The 19,291-nt window shown below is 44.2% G+C and overlaps 1 protein-coding gene across 1 annotated transcript in view; it reads left to right on the forward strand.

Moving 5' to 3' along the window:
• SEL1L3 (SEL1L family member 3) overlaps window positions 1-18,525 on the forward strand; it is a 122,424-nt gene extending 103,899 nt beyond the window's left edge. Inside the window, exons 21-24 of the mRNA XM_033948101.1 lie at window positions 4,088-4,215; window positions 10,741-10,843; window positions 10,957-11,029; window positions 17,784-18,525. Of these exons, the coding sequence (XP_033803992.1) occupies window positions 4,088-4,215; window positions 10,741-10,843; window positions 10,957-11,029; window positions 17,784-17,842 (363 nt within the window). The 3' untranslated portion in view covers window positions 17,843-18,525. The remainder of the gene's footprint in view (window positions 1-4,087; window positions 4,216-10,740; window positions 10,844-10,956; window positions 11,030-17,783) is intronic.
• The last annotated feature ends 766 nt before the right edge of the window (window positions 18,526-19,291 follow it).

The raw sequence follows: 19,291 nt of genomic DNA on the forward strand, positions 1-19,291 counted from the left end.
CTGCAGATGGAACAGAACACGCTTTTAACCCACGGGTTAAAACCATGGGTTTGCATTGCAGGGAAGGGTGGCAGAGAGCAGGAGAATCGGCAGAGCTTGCATTCGTGTGCTTTTTGCACAAGGGAGATGTGTTTAAAATGTTTTATTTTTGTTTTGATACTGGGATTTCAGGGCTGCAGGGCTGGGATTAAAGGGCGGCAGAGAGCAGGACAGTTGGCAAGGACGTGAGCGACTGGTCCTCAGCAGTCGCTTCTTTTTGGATTGTCCAGCCCAATCGATGTTCCTTCTTCTGTTTAGTGAATCACTGCCTTCCTAGTTTGCATGCCATTTCCCCTCATTTACATGCGTGGATCAGATCGGGTGGGAAGTTGATCGGCCAGGAAGTTAGTGAATCGGGTCGGGGTTGGAGAGCATAGCATAGTGAATCTAGCCCTAACTTAATCTGTAACATCAGGGGCATTCTGAAAAGCAGTGCACAGAATTAGAGAATGACACAGTTGTTGTTACCCGCGAGTAGCCACGGGTAACCCGCCAAAACGGGAAGAGAAAATTAGTGGTCACTGCGGGGACGGGGACAAGGCCATTCACCGCCGCATGGAGCGGTGAATGGTCTCGTCTCTGCAGTGAAGCCAGCACGGATCACGAGGTCCAGCATCCCCATCCGATCGCCGCATCCCACGTCCTGCCATCTCCCTCCCTCCACCTCAACTTAGGTGCTTGCCGAATCCGAGTTTAATTCTTCTCCCAGCACGCTTTCAATAAGTCGCGCATGTGCAGCTGCTTGAATTGTTGAATCTCCTCTGACGCAACCTGAAACAGGAAGTTGGGTCAGAGGAGAAGATTCAACGGCTCAAGCAGCCGTGCACGTGGCTTATCGAAAGCGTGTGGCTGGGAGAAGAATTAAAGTCAGACTCGGCAGGCACCTAAGGTGAGATGGAGGGAGGGAGATGGCAGGACGCGGCGATCGGGCAGGTGGGTGCTTCTGGACCATGCGATCCGTGATCGTGCATGTTTCCTCACATTAGGAAGGAGGGAGTGGACAGTAGTCGTGGGGACGGGGCGGGCACAGTGATTGCGGGGACGGCGACGGGACGGGGACAATGGTCACAGGGACAGTGCGGTGACAGGGATGGTGGTCGCAGGGACGGGGCGGTGACGGGGACAAATTTTTTCCCCGTGTCATTCTCTACACAGAATTAAAGAATGTGGCCTCAGTGCACTGATCTCTTCCCATGGTTCTCAGTATCACCTCTAAGCCAATGACTCCCAGATCAGCCACTCCACACCAGATATCACTACAGGAATCCAGGTCCGAGTCTCAGCCTGCATGTTTGACACTGCTGCCTGGATGTCTCACTACCATCTAAAATTGATTATGGCTAAGATTGAGCTCCTTATCTTTCCACCTAAACTCACGTCCCCCTTTCCCCATTCTCTATTTCTGTGGACAACACTCTCATCCTCCCTGTCTTGTGTGCTTGCAACAGCCTCAGGCCAATCTTTGACTCCTCTCTGTCCTTCTCTGCTCAAATTCAATAAACTGATAAAGCCTGTTGCTTCTTTATCTGTAATATTACCAAAATCCGACCTTTCCTTTCCGAGCATACTACCAAAACCCTTATCCACACACTCATCACCTCTCACCTAGATTACTGCAACTTGCTTCTCTCAAGTATTCCACTAAACCAGTGGTTCCCAAACCTGTCCTGGGGGACCCCCAGCCAGTCAGGTTTTCAAGATATCCCTAATGAACATGCATGAGAGAGATTTGCATATAATGGAAGTGACAGGTATGCAAATTTCTCTCATGCATATTCATTAGGGATATCTTGAAAACCTGACTGGCTGGGAGGTCCCCCAGGACAGGTTTGGGAACCACTGCACTAAACCATCTTTCTTCCCTTCAATCTGTTCAAAATTCTGCTGCACCACATATATTCTGCCAGAGCCGCCATACCCACATTAGACCGCTCCTCAAGTCACTTCATTGGCTCCCCATCCATTTCCGAATACAGTTCAAACTTCTCTTACTATCTTACAAGTGCATTCACTCTGCAGCCCTTAAATATCTCTCCTCACTTATCTCCCCCTAAGCCCCTCCCCCCCGTGAACTCTGTTCATCGGGTAAGTCTCTCTTATTTGTACCCTTCTCCTCCACTGCCAACCCCAGACTTCGTCCCGTCTCTCTTTCTGCACTGTATGCCTGGAACAGACTGCCTTAGTCAATATGTCAAGCTCCGTCTCTAGAAGTATTCAAATCCAAGCCAAAAGCCCACTTTTTCGAGGCTGCCTTCAACTCCTAATTCCTACTCCCCTGTGTCCATCATATTCTCTCTGCAAGAAACTCCCCAACCCTTTCTGTCCCATATATTCTGTCTGTTTGTCTGTCCTATTTAGATTGTAAGCTCTTCTGAGCAGGGACCGTCTATTATATGTTGAATGTACAGCACAGCATCAGCACTACAGAAATGATAAATAGTAGTAGCAGTAGTGTGCCTAACTTGCACATCAACATTTATACCAGGTTTCAGCTGGGAATTGACTTGGCACTGTTTTTTTATGATGCTGAATTATAAGTGCTATTTATAGAAGTCCCTTTATAGCTCATAAAAGTAGGTGTTATAAGGGTAATTTCATAACAAGTTGCCTATAACATTTTCTAGAAAATAAACGTATTTTATGCCTGGTTTATAAATTTTATGCCTGGTTTATAAATTCCTCTTATGCATAATCAGTTAAAACAATTCTTGGTGTGACATCGGATTCAATAATAAAAACAGTGGCACTTCAGTTTAACCCGTGCGAAGTTGTTGAAGGCAAAGGTCCAACAAGGCTTCCTGTTTAAAACTCTGAATCCAGGGACCTAAATTCATGCTCGCTCAACCACCACTGTCCTCCCAACTTCAAAGGAGATGCACGAGAATAAGGTTCACAGGGCTGATATTATAAGTTGCTTGAGATACCTGTGGTGACTCATTTACATTAAACACAACAAGTGAAAAATATGTATCAACGAAATAAATACAAGTGCCACCGCAAGTTAATATCAATAAGTATCAACTTGCAGTGGCACTTGGACTCATTTACATTAGCAATCTCATGGTGTTATGATACTTGCTAAGAAAAACAAAGGGGGAGACCTGTGGTGCTCAGTCTTTTTATTTACTCAAGTCCCGACATGTACATGTTTCGGCCGTAAGGCCTGCCTCAGGGTTCTCTTCCTCACTGTGGAACACTGTTTTGTAAATGTCCTTATAATGTGCAAACAAAATCTGAATTAGCGATGAGTAAATCAATAAGATGACTTCAAAAGAAACCAAGCCGCTGTGTGCAGGCCCAGTTTCTTATCTCTACTGGATCAAAAGCGAAAGTGTGTGCCTGTACACAGCGGCTTGGTTTCTTTTGAAGTCATCTTATTGACCAGTTTCCCTTGCCAATTTGACATTTGGTGCAGAAAAAAATCTATGGGGGATTAAGGAGCAATCCTCTCCCCCTTCCCTCCAGTGGAGCACTGCTTGATAGCAGGTGTAACTCCTAATGTCAACCTTTTAGGACATAAATGTTAATTCCCCCTTCTGAATAGGGAATAAACATCTATGAAAATGCCTTGGTCCTTGCTCGCCCAAAACACACCCAGACCATGCCCCTTTGCTTTTTGCACGCACTTGGTTTTAGTATATGCATATCCCAGCCTTGCAAAATAGGGACTTAAAATGTTTATGCAAGATGAATAGTGCATAGTGCATGTAAAATAAGGGTCATTATTAATATAATGAAGGCTGCCAAAAGTTGAGAGAAATAAAATGATTTGCCCATGTTTCCAATGAAAATGGCAAAGATTTTTCTTTCAGGAGTTTAGTGATTTGTTAAACCACTACCTATCTTATTGTGTAAATTAAAAACTCAGATATGAGTAATGTGGGCCAACAAATTCAATAATATTTATCCAGTGAGTATCACATTAGAAAAAATTACAGTAGTAGTGAAACAGTTCATAAGAAAAATAAAGGTTCTAATTGAAACTTTCCATGCATTTTCTAATATGGTGTGATTTTTCATTTCTGTCATGTGCATATACTTATTCTAGGGTTTCTTCAACTTGGCCATGCTAATTGAAGAGGGTCATGCCTTATCAGGATACATTCTAGACCATTTAAAAATTGATACTACCATTCGCGCCAGTAACATGTCCATCCTTGGTGAGCTGTACAAAAGGTTAGACTGCATTTTGTTATTTTGCTATATTTTTTAATTTCTTAAGCTAAGAGGTAAGAATCTCCTAATCTGGTACAGTAATTTTAAATGGGCCTGATGGGCCGCCGCGGGAGCGGACCACTGGGCAGGATGGACCTCTGGTCTGCCCCAGCGGAGGCAACTTCTTATGTTAGAGTGGGTTAAAAAGTTAGAGTAAAGAAATTTACCACCATCATTTCTTACTAATCCCATCTTGAGTGAAATGGTGTGGTGGCAGTGTTAGTCCACTTTCCAAGGTAGTATAAAGAAATGTAACAAAACAAAACAAAAAAGGAAATAAGGTGATAGATACCTATAAAGTACTTAAGAATATAGATCAGAGTTTAATTACTCCCTCATCTAAATTACTGTCCACTCCATTTGCTACAATTCAAATATATTGATAGGAAACAAAAGATATCCTCGTCTACTTGGCAATTATCTAAATATTTGGGACATAAATGGCCTAATAAAAGATTCTGTTAATAGTACAATACTAAACATAGAAACATGATGGCAGATAAAGACCAAATGGCCCATTCAGTCTCCCCATCCACAGCATCCACTATCTCCTCTCCCTAAGAGATCCCATGTGCCTGTCCCAAGCTTTCTTGAATTCAGATACAGTCTTTGTCTCCACCACCTTTACCGGGAGAATAATCTATGCATCTACCACCCTTTCTGTAAAAAGAAAAAGTATTTCTTTAAATTACTCCTGAGCCTATCACCTCTTAACTTCATTCTATGCCTTTTCATTTCGGAGCTTCCTTTCAAATGAAAGAGATTTGCCTCATATGCACTTATGCCACATAGGTATTTAAACGTCTCTATCATATCTCTCTTCTTCCACCTTTCCTCCAAAGGTGAGATCTTTAAGAGTTTGTTCAGTACTGAGGGATGCACAAGTATTTGCTGCACCCGCAGAGCTGGTATCTTACCATGGGAGAGCAGATCACCTCACCGGTAAAATAACTGTTCTTCAGTTTGAGACAACTGAGGATAAAATCAGCCCTGAGCCTGACATGCTTTAAGATATAAGTTCAGGCAGTCCTGCTTCTTATCTAGACTACTGCAATTCTCTTTACAATAACATCCCAATGAAAGGTCTTACAAGACTGCAGTTACTCCAGAATACAGCGGCTAGACTAATCCTTTGCAAGACCCAGTCTGAAAGGACCAGCCCACTACTGGCAGAGCTACACTTGCTGAACTAACTTCTGCCATTCAAGTAACACATTCCTTCTACAACTCAAGAAAGACCCAGTACTATAAACTGCCGCTTCCCTCTTCATATCAAGTCTAAAAGAAATCCCTCTTCAAGTCCACCTTCCAGTTCCAAGGTCCCAAGATTTGGAATTGCCTACTGGTCAGCTTGTGACAGATCCCTTTCTACCTTCAATTCAGGAAGGCACTAAAAATACATCTATTCTCACCGTAGACCAAGACCTAAGCTCTATATTGTCTGATTCATGACTTAAGCTCTATAGTATCCTATTCAATATGTTCTGTTTTGAATCCTTATAAACTTATGCAAGCTTTATTAATCTTATGTAAGCAGCAATGATTCCTAGTAGACAATTGCGGGGTATAAAAAAACAATATGGTGTGGTACCTATCATAAAATGGGCTTGTAGTTGAGGCAAGAGACATGCCAGGGGGAAGTGGTAAGAGAGTTCTTGCTTGATCCAGATTACAGAACCAATTTTCTTCTTCAGAACGTCTAAGGAATTATTTTTAAACTAGTCTTTAAGCCCGTTATATTAATGGGTGCTAGAATATATGTCTATCTTTCTTTCTGTCTCTCTTCCTACCCCTGTCTTTTTTTTCTGTCTCTCTCCCTCCGGCTGTCTTTCTTTCTGTCTGTCTCACTCCCTGGCCCCCTTTGGCTGTCTGTCTCTCTCCCTTCCCCTGTGTCTTTCTTCCTGTCTCCCTCCCTACTTCCCTGTGCAGCAGCTGCAGCATTGCCTCTCCCTCCATTTCTCTATGCAATAGCATTTTTCCCTTCCCCCTCCCCACTTTCCTGTGCAGAAGCCGAAGCAGCATTCCTTCCCCCTCCATTTCCCTGTGTAGCAGCATTTTTCCCTCCCTCCCACTTCCCTGTGCAAAAGCCAAAGCAGCATTCCCTTCCCCTCCATTTCCCTATGCAGCAGCATTTTTTTTCCATCCCCACTTCCCTGTGCAGCAGCCGTAGCATTCCCTCCCCCTCCATTTCCGTGTTCAGCAGCATTTTTTCCCCTCCCCCACTTCCCTGTGCAGCAGCCACAGCATTCCCTCCCCCTCCATTTCCCTGTTCCGCAGCATTTTTTCCCATCTCCCACTTCCCTGTGCAGTAGCCACAGCATTCCCTCCCCCTCCATTTCCCTTTCAGCAGCATTTTTCCCCTCATAGAAACATAGAATATGACGGCAGAAAAGGGCTGTAGCCCATCAAGTCTGCCCACGCTAATGACCCACCCCCAGACTTCACCCGGCTAGAGATCCCACATACATATCCCACATACATTTCTTTTTGAAATCGAGCACGCTGTTGGCGTTAATCACCTGCAATGGAAGTTCATTCCAATGATCGACTACCCTTTCGGTGAAGAAATACTTCCTGGTGTCGCCATGAAATTGCCCACCTTTGATTTTCAGCGGATGACCTCTTGTGGTTGAAGGTCCTTTAAGAAAGAAGATATCATCTTCCACCTCGATGCGGCCCGTGATATATTTAAAAGTCTCAATCATGTCCCCCCTCTCTCTACGTTCCTCGAGCGAGTATAGTTGCAGTTTATTCAGTCTTTCCTCATATGGGAGGTTCTTGAGTCCCGAGACTATCCTGGTGGTAATTCGCTGAACCGACTCGATTCTCCGCACATCTTTTTGATAACGTGGTCTCCAGAATTGAACACAATATTCAAGATGAGGTCTCACCATAGATCTGTACATGAGCATTATGACTTCGGGCCTCCGGCTGACGAAACCTCTACGGATGCATCCCACCATTTGTCTAGCCTTGGATGCAGCTTTCTCCACCTGCTTGGCAGTTTTCATGTCTGCACTAATGATTACTCCCAAATCACGTTCTGCCCTAGTCCTAGCTAAGGTCTCACCATTCAGAGTGTAAGTTCTGCATGGGTTTTTGCTGCCAAGGTGCATGACCTTACATTTTTTGGCATTAAAGCCCAGCTGCCAAGTCGAGGACCAATGTTCCAATAAGAGCAGGTCCTGCTCCATACTGTCGGGTAAGGTGCTGTTATCTACTATGTTGCATAGTTTGGCGTCGTCGGCGAATAGTGTTATTTTACCTTGAAGCCCTTGAGTCAGGTCTCTTATGTATATTTTGAAAAGGATCGGTCCCAAGACCGATCCCTGTGGCACTCCACTGGTCACCTCCGATGTATTGGAGGGGGTACCGTTAACCACCACCCTCTGGATTCTACCGCTTAACCAGTCATTGACCCATGTCGTCAATATCACTCCCAATCCCATCGAAGTCATCTTGCTCAACAATCTGCGGTGTGAGATGCTATCAAAAGCTTTGCTGAAGTCCAAGTACACGACGTCTAGAGACTTCCCCATATCCAGTTTCCTTGTAACCCAGTCAAAGAAGCTGATCAGATTGGATTGACAGGACCTTCCCTTTGTGAATCCATGCTGCTGGGGATCCTGTAGATTCTCCTCGGTCAGGATCGTATCTAATTCTTGTTTAATAAGTCTTTCCATGAGTTTGCTCACTATTGAGGTGAGACTGACCGGTCTGTAATTCGCAGCCTCCGTTCTGCAACCTTTTTTGTGCAATGGAATGACGTTAGCTGTTTTCCAGTCCATGGGGACTTTTCCGGTACTTAGGGAAAGATTGAACAGCACGGATAGCGGTTCACCATGGACGCTGCTGGGTGTAAACTTGAAGTTTTGAAACGGGTCTTCCGAGGTTTGCCTTGCCTGCAGTTGTGGACCGGTCCCCGGCGCCTCACAAGTAAAGACTGAGCAAAAGTATTCATTTAGTAGTTTGGCTTTATCAGAATCAGTTTCTGCATAGGTCCCGTCTGTTTTCCTGAGACGTACTATCCCATCTGTGTTTCGTTTCCTGTCGCTAATGTATCTGAAGAAGGATTTATCCCCTTTTTTAATGTTTTTCGCTAGTTGTTCTTCTGTTTGAATCTTGGCCTCTCTGACTGCCGCTTTGACTGCTTTAGACCTGGTCAGATAGTCTTCTTTTGTCACCCTGTTTCCTGTATGCTTGTGGGAAATAAAAGCTTTTTTTTTTTCCTTGACAAGATCCGAGATCTCTGCAGGAAAAAAAAAAAGCTTTTATTTCCTACAAGCATACAGGAAACAGGGTGACAAAAGAAGACTATCTGACCAGGTCTAAAGCAGTCAAAGCAGTCCCTCCCCCCACTTCCCTGTGCAGCAGCCACAGCATTCCCTCCGCCTCCATTTCCCTGTGCAGCAGCAGGATTTCTCCATCCCCCTAATCTTCCCGCGGTCTGGCCAACTCCCTTGCCGGAGTTATTTTTCAGTTTAAAGGTGCCGCGGCGGCTCCTCTTACGATCCCTGCCTGCATCGGAAGTCTTCTCTGAAGCAGGTGCGGCTTGTGACAGGAGTTGCGGCGGCACCTGTAAACTGAAAAATAACTCCGGCAAGGGAGCTGGCCAACTGGCAGTTCAATTCGGAGCTTTGGTCTGCCCTGCTCCCTGCGTGCCTTGCTGTATTGTATTTTTTAATTGAAAGATGCGGTGGCGACTCATCTCATGATCCCCACCTGCGTCGGAAGTCCGACGCAGGCGGGGATCGTGAGAGGAGCCACTGCCGCATCTTTTAACTTAAAAATACAATACGGCAAGGCGAGCAGGGTGCAGGCCAGACTGAACAACAGGACGAAAAACAACCCTAAACAGAACCCTACCAGCAGCCAATATCTAATATAATAAAACGGTAGCCGCGCATGCGCACTCCTACCAGCGGGACCCTACAGCGCATGTAAAACGGAACACGCAGGAGGGAGTGCGCATACGCGGCTAGCGTTTTATTATATTAGATAGAAATGATAAAAGAGACAAAAAGAATTGAAGTAGGTATATTGGTCTTTGAGAAAGCTGGAATCATGATTTTTCTACTGAACCAACATTAAAAAGATGTCTTTTTTTTTTTGAAGTTTCAGGACCCTATAAAATCACATCTAAAGAAGGGATCCTTCTCATGTTTTTTCAGCATCATCTAAGAAAAAAAATTTAGGTGTCATTATAGATGGTACACTAAACTTTTCTGCCCAGTATGCAGTGGAAACAAAAAAAGTAAAGAGGATGCTAGGAATTATTAGGAAACAGATGATAAATAAGACCAATAATGTTATACTGTCTCTGTATCACTCCATTTTGCAACCTCACCTTGAGTATTGTGTACAGATATAACAGAATTAGAAAAGATACAAAGAAGAACAACCAAAGTGATAAAGCGGCAGAAGACAATGCATCCCGTGGCTGCCGACACCCACCAGGTTAGCATCGGACAGGAGCGCGGAAAGTTTGCTCCTGCCCGCTGCACCTCTGGACCACCAGGGCTAAATTTTTGAGGAGGCCACAGCCCCTTTGGCCACCCCCGTTCCGACACCTATGGAGGAAGCCACTACTTGCCCTGTGATTGGTAACATGGAATGTTGCTACTATTTGGGTTTTTGCCAGGTATTTGTTACCTGGATTGACTTGGAAACAGGATACTGTGCTAGATCTGACCCAGTATGGCTATTCTTATGTTCTTATCTTTCTAAATGTTCCACTAAATGATATGAGAACCTACTCCATGGTTATGGAAGATGTCTGCAGAAAAGGCCTTTTGGTCCATCCTGTCTGCCAGTTTCTGCTTGCTAACTGTGCTGTTGGAGGTCTTGATAAGATATGAAAGATGAAGAGATAAATTTATGTGCCGACACTTAAGCATCGTTGCTTTATTTATTAGTTTTGGCTTGTTATGTTCTGCTTTTACCCACATGACACTGATTTATCCTAGATAAGTATGTATTTGCATGCTAAAAATTAAAAAAATATCATTGAAAGCAGCAGTTAGGATCTGTGTACTGATAGCCTGGATTTGGCGCTAAGACCCTGAAGCAGTGGTTACCGGCCACGAAACAATCGTCGGCCTGGCCTGTTTGTGTTCAGTGGTTTTTACCATTAATCATTCTCGGCTATTATGTGCTCCCACCTGCTAACTTTAAACTTGTGCAAAAGTTTTTTGCCTATGATGCTTTGGTGGAAGAGTGTGGGTACACCTCTCTGTTTGTCCGAGGATTTTCTTTCGCTAATAATAAGCTAGCTTTCTTGGCTTGTGTGGTGCTTTTGTTTTGGAGTGATATTTTTGAATTTTTGGACTATATTTCCCTCCATTCCTCCCTGTTTTTTGTGGTTGTATTTGCATTCTATCCATAATATCATTTCTGAAGCCTCAGGAGCTAGGTCCAAAACTGTGCAGTATGGGCCTACAAAATAAGATGAGAATATTAATTGCAGGAATTGTCTTTTATTTGTAGGTGCTGGACTCACAGCAAACAAGATTTAGTTAGCCCGTGTTCATTGGCTCTGCTGTATTTTTACCTGACCGTCTCTTGGAATAGCCTTTTACAGTCGGCAGTGGTATGTTTACATCTTTTACTATCCTGCTGACCTTCATATTGTGCTGATGGTGTTCTTACTTCAGGAATGTTGTGGAATAATATAACACTGATTTTTTGTTTTTTTTTCATCAGGTATATGTCATGGGATGCTTTCTTTTGGTAGCTCTAATTGTGTTGGTGTTGCAGTATTTTCATCGCATATCAGGTAATGTTTGAAGTGTTTTCAGCCACAAATGAATAGGATGGTTGGAAAAGCACAAATTGGCCCTCCTAATTACAGCTTCTCATACTTCTCTAGCGTTGACCATTACTGTTCCCTTGGCATTAGCATGACCCTCAGAACTAAAGATTTTTTGCAGCTTTTTTAGCCACAGGAGGTCATTTCTCACGTTCTGTGAGGACAATTTTCAAAGCCATTTGCTTGGACTAAAAGCAATTTTTGTGGATATACCAGCCATCTAAAAGGTGCCCTTCTTTAATTAGTGTGTTTCCTGGAGATATGTTTTGGTTGAGATGGGAAAATAATGTATATGAGTTGTTTTCCCTTCCCTACGCGTATTAGGGTGATATTCCAAAGGGGAGAGTGTGGCGCAGTGGTTAAAGCTATAGCCTCAGCACTCTGGGGTTGTGGGTTCAAACCCATGCTGCTCCTTGTGACCCTGGGCAAGTCACTTAATCCCCCCATTGCCCCAGAAACATTAGATAGATTGTGAGCCCACCAGGACAGACAGGGAAAATGCTTGAGTACATGAATAAACTCATGTAAACCATTTTGAGCTCTCTTGGGAGAACAGTCTAGAAATTGGAAAAAAAAAGATAGATAGATATACTATATAACGTACAATCAGAAAAGGCTCATTTCTGGTTAAAGAGAGCTAGCTGGATGCTAATATTCAGTGGCGTTTAACAGATAGCGTCGCTAAATGACCATCGCCTAACCAGCTAGGTTTAGTTTGGGTCAGGGCAAATATAGGGCAGAGAGACAAATTAGCCAGGTTAGCGTGACATTCAGTCCTCTTACTGTCTATGCTGACATATAAAGTTAGGAAGGCATAACCAGCTGTTCTAACTTTATGCACTGTTAACAGTTCTTAATATTGGCTGGTGCCAAGTTAACTTCCAGATCAGTGGACATGCCCAGCTATACAATGTTTGGAGCCGTACATGCCCATGGTAGGAAGCAGCTTACTAGCTTTTGTTTTTAGAATGAATGGTAACCACATTAAAATCCACAAAAACCTATCTCCCCCCCCCCCCCCCCAGCAACAGGTACAGATCATAATTAGTCCTGAGGAAGTGGTGATAGAGCCGTGAAAGGTTGACTAGACTTACTGATATATTTTTGGCTGACTCAGACAATCTTTTGACTTATCATAAATAAGAATATCTACATTCTCCAAATATCTAATCACATGTGTGCAGTGGGAAATTGCAACTGAATTGCACTGATTTTTAAAGATTCTGGTAATTGGCATGTGTGATATACCATTGAATGAAAGTTTTTTTATGCCGATGATGTGGTTGAAGGTAGGTAGGGCATATATCCTGAGGCTTTTTCTTTCATTCTGAGTGGTTTTTTCAGCCTTTATTGTGGGGTGTTTCTTGTATTGGTATTATATACCCTACTTCCTTGTTGTTTTGGTACAGATCATAGTTAGCACATTTTCTCCAAGAAAGTTACCATACAAAAAATATAGATAGATTCTGATTCATATGTCATCTGCATAATAGCCCCAAATCTCTTCACTACTAGGCCCAATGTGAAATAAAAGAAAGCCTACAATAATCCTAACTCAGTATACATGTAACAAACCTATCATACTACAGTAGCACTAATTCCTATAATTCAAATTGCATGAACCCTACCTAAGAACAGGCAACAGTACAAATATTACACAGGGCTCTAGAGCACTCATTCACTTACTACTTGGGACTGCTACAGAGTTCTACATAGAAATTACATGCAAACAGACTACTACACCTAAATCACATGCAAAATACAGACAAATCTTCACCAAATACAGAACAAGGGATCACAAACTAGAAATATAAAGACAAAGATTGAATTGAGAACTCCAAGAAGTCAAACTAGGTATTGTACCACAACAGAAAAAAGGAAATCTATGATGCACATTTCTCAAAATTACCATATTCTTTCCAAGCAATTCAAAATAAAACACTTTCTGGGGTTTTTTACCTTTGTTTTCTTGGCAATTTATTTTTCCAGGCATGTTGATTCCAGCTCTTCTTTTCTTCTTTCCTGTCTATCTTTTGTTCTCTTTCCAGAGGGTGCTGTCCATTTGTCCTTTCTCCACTTTTCAAGGTTCAAGTTATTTTTTTATCTTCAACTTTTATCTTTTGGCCGAGCTTTATGAACCTTTCCGGTGTGTAATTAATTTGGTGGCATTCTAGAACACTTCAGCAAACTGCAGGTCCTAAGTCTATCCTAGATAAAGAAGATGCTTCTGATTCTTAGAATTACATTCATTTTATAGCAGATACTGGCTGGCACTGCTAGATCATTTCTGCCGTGGATCTGATAACCATGACATTCTGATAAATTATTTTAATAGATGTAAGGGCTTACTTGCACTGCATGCAGTAAGTAATCATGCTTCCTTATATGTGTGTGGGTGTTTTTTTTTTTTTTTTTTTAAGCAAACAGCTTAAGGGGACAATTCAATTACTGGATGGCTCCATAGGAGCAAGATACAAGATACAAGAGGAGATAGCTTTTTTAAATGGACTCTAGCCTTTCCATACTGTATCTAGTCTTTTGTGCTGCTAATTTTTCTAAACTTTCCTAACTTGGTTTCTTGAACTGTAGATTAGCTCTGTAAGGTTTATTTTCCATTGCCAAAGCTTGGATAGGCAGCAGATTAAGTAGCGCAGCTGATTTATTGGGCGGAAACCTGCTATATATACATTTATTGCTAGCCTCCTCCCCCCACCTCTTGTCTGGAGGCAGGCTCTATTACAAACAGAGTTATAGAAAGGTGTTTTAATAGAAAATTACATTGGAGATAGGTTTCATAGCTAACACAGCTCGCAGATTTCTGGTTGCCTAGGACCTCCCACCCCTGTGCTTACACTACCTACATACCTAATTCTCTTCTGCTAGGTTCTCTGATGAATTAAGGATTAATTGTCCCACCCACCTCTGGTTTGTTACTGATAAGTATTGTTGTCTATACATGTATATCAGTCACTTCCCATACCAACCAATCAAGATGACTTTATTCAATGTAATCATTGTGGTGCTTTAGTTCCAAGGTATACCATCTGGAGACTTAGGCCCTGATTCTCCAAAAGTGCGTCCCGATTTTAGGCAGCTGTAGGCGTCCTACAGCTGTCTAATCAGCCAATCGGGATGCACGTTTTTTTAAAAAAATGCTCCCCAGGCAGGCCGCCTATATTGAAGGCGAGGCCCGCAAGACACCTAGGCCCTGATTCTGTATAGGACGCCCGGGAGAGGCGAACTATTCAGAATCGGCCTACACTAAAACATGTTACAGACGCTGGTTAGAGACGCTGGTTAGAGAATCGGGTTAGGTTAGATTAGACACGGCCCGCTATACTTATCGCGGCAAGGGATCTCTCTGACGCTATAAGTATAGCGGGCCGCGACCTGTCCGATCGGATGCCCCCCCTCCGACACTACCGACCGCCCCCCCCGACACTACCAACCGCCCCCCCCCCCACATTACCGATCTCCCTCCCACCCCGACACTACCGATCGCTGGCAGGAGAGTGTCCAATCCCTCCTGCCCAAAGACGGCACCCCCCCTCCTGCCCGAAGACGGCACCCCCCCTCCTGCCCGAAGACGGCACACCCCCTCTCCTACCCGAAGACGGCACCCCCCCGGCGCTAACAACCCCCAAACCTCCAAACTAACACATTCTTCAGGCCAGACGGTTCTTGCCCATCTAGCCAGTAAGCCCGCCTCGTCGAAATGAGGCGGGCTCGCCCCTCCCGGCCCATCCCGCCGAAGCCTAAGGCCTGATTGGCCCAGGCTCTAGAAGCCTGGACCAATCAGGCCTTAGGCATAGCGGGTCCGCCCATCCCCACTAAGTCTAAGGTCTGATTGGCCAATCAGGCCTTAGATTAAGTGGGGATGGGCGGAACCGCTATGCCTAAGGCCTGATTGGTCCAGGCTTCTAGAGCCTGGGCCAATCAGACCTTAGGCTTCGGCGGGATGGGCCGGGAAGGGGCGAGCCCGCCTCATTTCGACGAGGCGGGCTTACCGGCTAGACGGGCAAGAACCGTCTGGCCTGAAGAACAGGTTAGTTTGGGGGTTGTTAGTGCCGGGGGGGTGCCATCTTTGGGCAGGAGGGGGGGGTGTGCCGTCTTCGGGCAGGAGGGGAGGTGCCGTCTTCGGGCAGGAGGGGGGGTGTGCTGTCTTTGGGCAGGAGGGGGGGTGCCGTCTTCGGGCAGGAGGGGGGGTGCCGTCTTCGGGCAGGAGGGATTGGACACTCTCCTGCCAGCGATGGGTAATGTCGGGGTGGGAGGGAGATCGGTAATGTCGGGGGGGGGGGCGGTTGGTAGTGTCGGGGGGGGCGGTTGGTAGTGTCGGGGGGGGAGCATCCGATCGGACAGGCCGCGGCCCGCTATACTTATAGCGGCAGAGAGATCCCTTGCCGCGATAAGTATAGCGGCTGCATCTACTTACAATGTAGACCAGCATTTTGCTGGCCTACATTTTAAGGTTTCTTCCTCTACTAGGGAGACGCGTAGGGCCACCTAGGTTCGCCTAAGGCCCTTAGGCGAGCTTAGGCGTCTTGCGGGTCTCCCTAGGCTCCCGGAGGCACCTTGAGGCCTGCCTGGGGAGCATTTTTTTTTTTTTAAAAACATGCATCCCGATTGGCTGATTAGACAGCTGTAGGACGCCTACAGCTGCCTAAAATCGGGACGCACTTTTGGAGAATCAGGGCCTTAGGGCTCATAATTGAAAGTTAAATACATCTAAAACCCTGCCCAAGTCAGCACTTCAACAATCTAAAAGTTAGGTTGTCTAAGTGTCAATAATTGAAATGACTTTTTAAACATATCCAGGGACTTTTAGGCCTCTGAATCCTGCTGTGTGCCCAGAGCTACTGGGCTTGATGAACCATTGGTCTGACCCAGTAAGGCTATTCTTATGTTCATATGGAGGAGTGGTTAGGGTGGAATGTGGGCGGGATGTGAGCTGACCTAGACTTAGACATACAGATAGAGGATTTTCAAAAATAGGCATTTTCTTACTGCCAAGTTTTGGAAGTAAGGCGCTAGACATCCAATTGAACTTGGATGTATGGTTTGAAAATGTCCCTCTATGCCACTTGCACAATATAATTCAACAAAAAGATCATTTTGCATTAAACACAAGGCATATATTAGAGCAAGGTTCAGAAAAAGAACAATTATAAACTTATATACTATATATATCTTAGATGAATAGTTCATGAATTGATCAGAGCTGGTTATTAAAAAATATTAATTAATACTACTATTACTAATTATTTCTATAGTCTTTTAGAAACATAGAAGATGACGGCAGAAAAGGCCATAGCCCATCAAGTCTGCCCACTCTAACGACCCCACACCCTTGAATTTACCCCCCTAGAGATACCACATGTGTATCCCATTTCCATTTTAACCCCCCTAGTGCTACCAGATGCATGCAGCATTGCACAGAGTCACAAAGAAGAAGAAAACAGTCCCTGCTTGAAAGAGCTTACAATCTAAACAGCCAAGACAGACAAACAAGATGTCAAAGATACAATTAAGGGCAATGGATAATCAGCAGGCTGGGTTGGAGGGCAGTGGAATAGGGTTAAGGATTGAAAGCTATATCAAAACAGTGGGTTTTCAGTCTGCTTTTAAATTAGGGAAGGGAAAGGGCCTGACGGACAAACTCGGGTAATTTATTCCAGGCATAGGGAAGATGAAAGGAATGAAGTCTGGAATTGGCAGTGGAGGAGAAGAGTAAAGTTAAGAGCAGCTTATCTGAGGAACGGAGTTCTCTGGGAGGTGTATAAGGAGAGAGAAGTGAGGAGAGATACAACTGAAAGATCACATCTCCATAGAATGAAAATAGCTCATAGAGTTGCATTGTAATAATAATTACAATAGTCAACATCCTGCAGTACCTTGACAAATTAGATGCACATCATAGCTTAGAACTTATACCAAACTATTTTGGCCCACGATCCCATTTCAAATACACGTGCTAGTGCATAAATTAAAAAGATGACGTTGCATGGGCTTCTGAGCAGATGTCAATGTGTACATATATTTCCTATGGGTAAATTTTAAAAGGGAAAATCTCTTTTAAAATCAGGGTAGCTTTCACCCAGTTTTGGTAGCCTGTTGTAAAATTACCATGTACATTTTATTAGAAACATGGAATAATTATTCAGAGATAGGTATGCTCTATGCAGCTCACTGGTTACCAGTCAAAAAGCGATGCATCTTCAAAGCCCTGGTCATGACACACAAGAGATTCTACAAAAACCCCCAGCCTACATAGCATCCAAGCTACACCTATACACCCCTAATCGCCCCTCCGCTCCAAAGCAGAACAAATACTCAGCATTCCTGCAGGGAGATCCCTCCGAATGAGTACGGTGTACAAACGATCCTACAGCCATGTCCTGCCTCAGTTATGGAACCAACTATTCACACAGATCAGGTTGCTAGACTCACGACCTTCCGCAGAGCAGTAAAGTCCTTCCTCTTCCGTCAATTGGGCCATTAAAAACTGCCTTCTCAATATACTTCTCCTAGTACTCTTCGCTATGACCAGTCTGGTCTCTAGAATAAGCTCTATTCTCTACTGTAACCTATTTGTTGTCATGACTAGTCTGTTTTCAAACGATTGTGAATGTCTACTTGTAACCCGTTCTGAGCTGCTGGGAGAACGGGATAGAAATCGAAATAAATATTATCTAAAACCTTGTGTTTCTTTGTTTTTCTTTAGTTGCTTCTGCACGTCCAGCCACACCAGGACAAGCCCAAGATGCTCACACTGTTTACTGAAAACACAGATAACATGACACGAACAGAGCAAGCGGACTCCATATCGGAAAACAGTTTGGGCCAGTACAATCAGGAGAGAAGGCATTCGATTTGGTGTATATGGGACACAATCCTCTTATTAACTGACATTTTAAAACATACTCTATGGCTGCACAGATATTTGGGATAATGGTTCGTAACCATGCTAGGAATTTGCATGTTTGTGCTACCTGGGTTTTGCATTGCACTTCTTGTAACTTAAGTTTAACAGCAAACAAATGGGGGTGAAGGGTGTCCTCTAATCAGCAATGAAGAATGCAGGGGGGAGGTATGGACAGGGAGACAAGATCTCCTTGTTCACGTGGGGGAAATTACATGGGTGTTTGTCAATCACTCCCCACCTCTTACTGTCAGCCAAATGAGTGACTATCATATTGACTTTGATGTGAGCATTTTGGTTAAATTTATAAAGCATTTACATGTTTAACATGCATTACATGCAGAAATGGACTATTACAAAATTATTTGGCTGAATACGTGGAGGCATATTCCTGGGGTATAATTTGAGCAGAGCAAGGGTAAAGTTGAGATGTACAGGATGAGGCAATAAAAATCAAGAAATTTTATGTACTTTGTAGGGATGCACATTAATCACATATAATGCATTATTAATTGTGATTAAAAATTTTTATTGTGATTAATAATCAATCGCATGCAGCCCTTCTGCCTACCTGCCTTCCTCCCCTCCTCCCCTGCCTACCATCACATGGTCTGACATATCTCCTTTCCAGACCCGGACCCGATCGCTGATCCTGACCTCTTCTTTCCTTCCACCCCACCACCCTTTCTTTACCTTTGCAAATCAATTTTCAGTCCTGCAGCCAGCATCAGCCCTATTGAAAGGCTGCCTGTGGCAGAATGGAAACCGAAGGTTCAGGTCCATGGAAAGTACAAGAGAGAAGCCAGGATAAAGCACATCATGTCCCACACTTTCAGCCCACTTGTTTTATGTCCAGCTCTTACATAAGATATAATGTGGATGTAAAATGATTTGCCTATTCTCTTGCACAAATAAATACAAAGGGCCGGATTCTTTATAAGATGCCCGGACTCAGAAGCTGAGGAAGAATGAGGCAGCCTACCTTCTCAAAGCCTACGGGCGTCCTATACAGAATTGCGCCTACAGTGAACCCGATTCTCTAACCAACGTCCATATTACAGACAAAATCAGGTATACTGTAGGTGCTGCCGCTGAGCTTATCGCAGCAAGGGATCTTTCTGCCACGATAAGTTTAGCGGCAGTGCCTGCGGCCGCCAGTCCCCCCCAAACGAACGCAGCAGGAGGGATGCCCAGTCCCTCGTGCCCGAAACACCCCCCACCCGTACATGAAGATTGCCAGCAGGAGGATGCCCAATCCCTCCTGCTAGGATACCCCCACCCCCCTTAAAGATCACCGGCAGGAGCAATGT

Source organism: Geotrypetes seraphini, chromosome 1 (genome assembly GCF_902459505.1).
Source record: "Geotrypetes seraphini chromosome 1, aGeoSer1.1, whole genome shotgun sequence".
NCBI classification, from domain to species: Eukaryota; Metazoa; Chordata; class Amphibia; order Gymnophiona; family Dermophiidae; genus Geotrypetes; species Geotrypetes seraphini.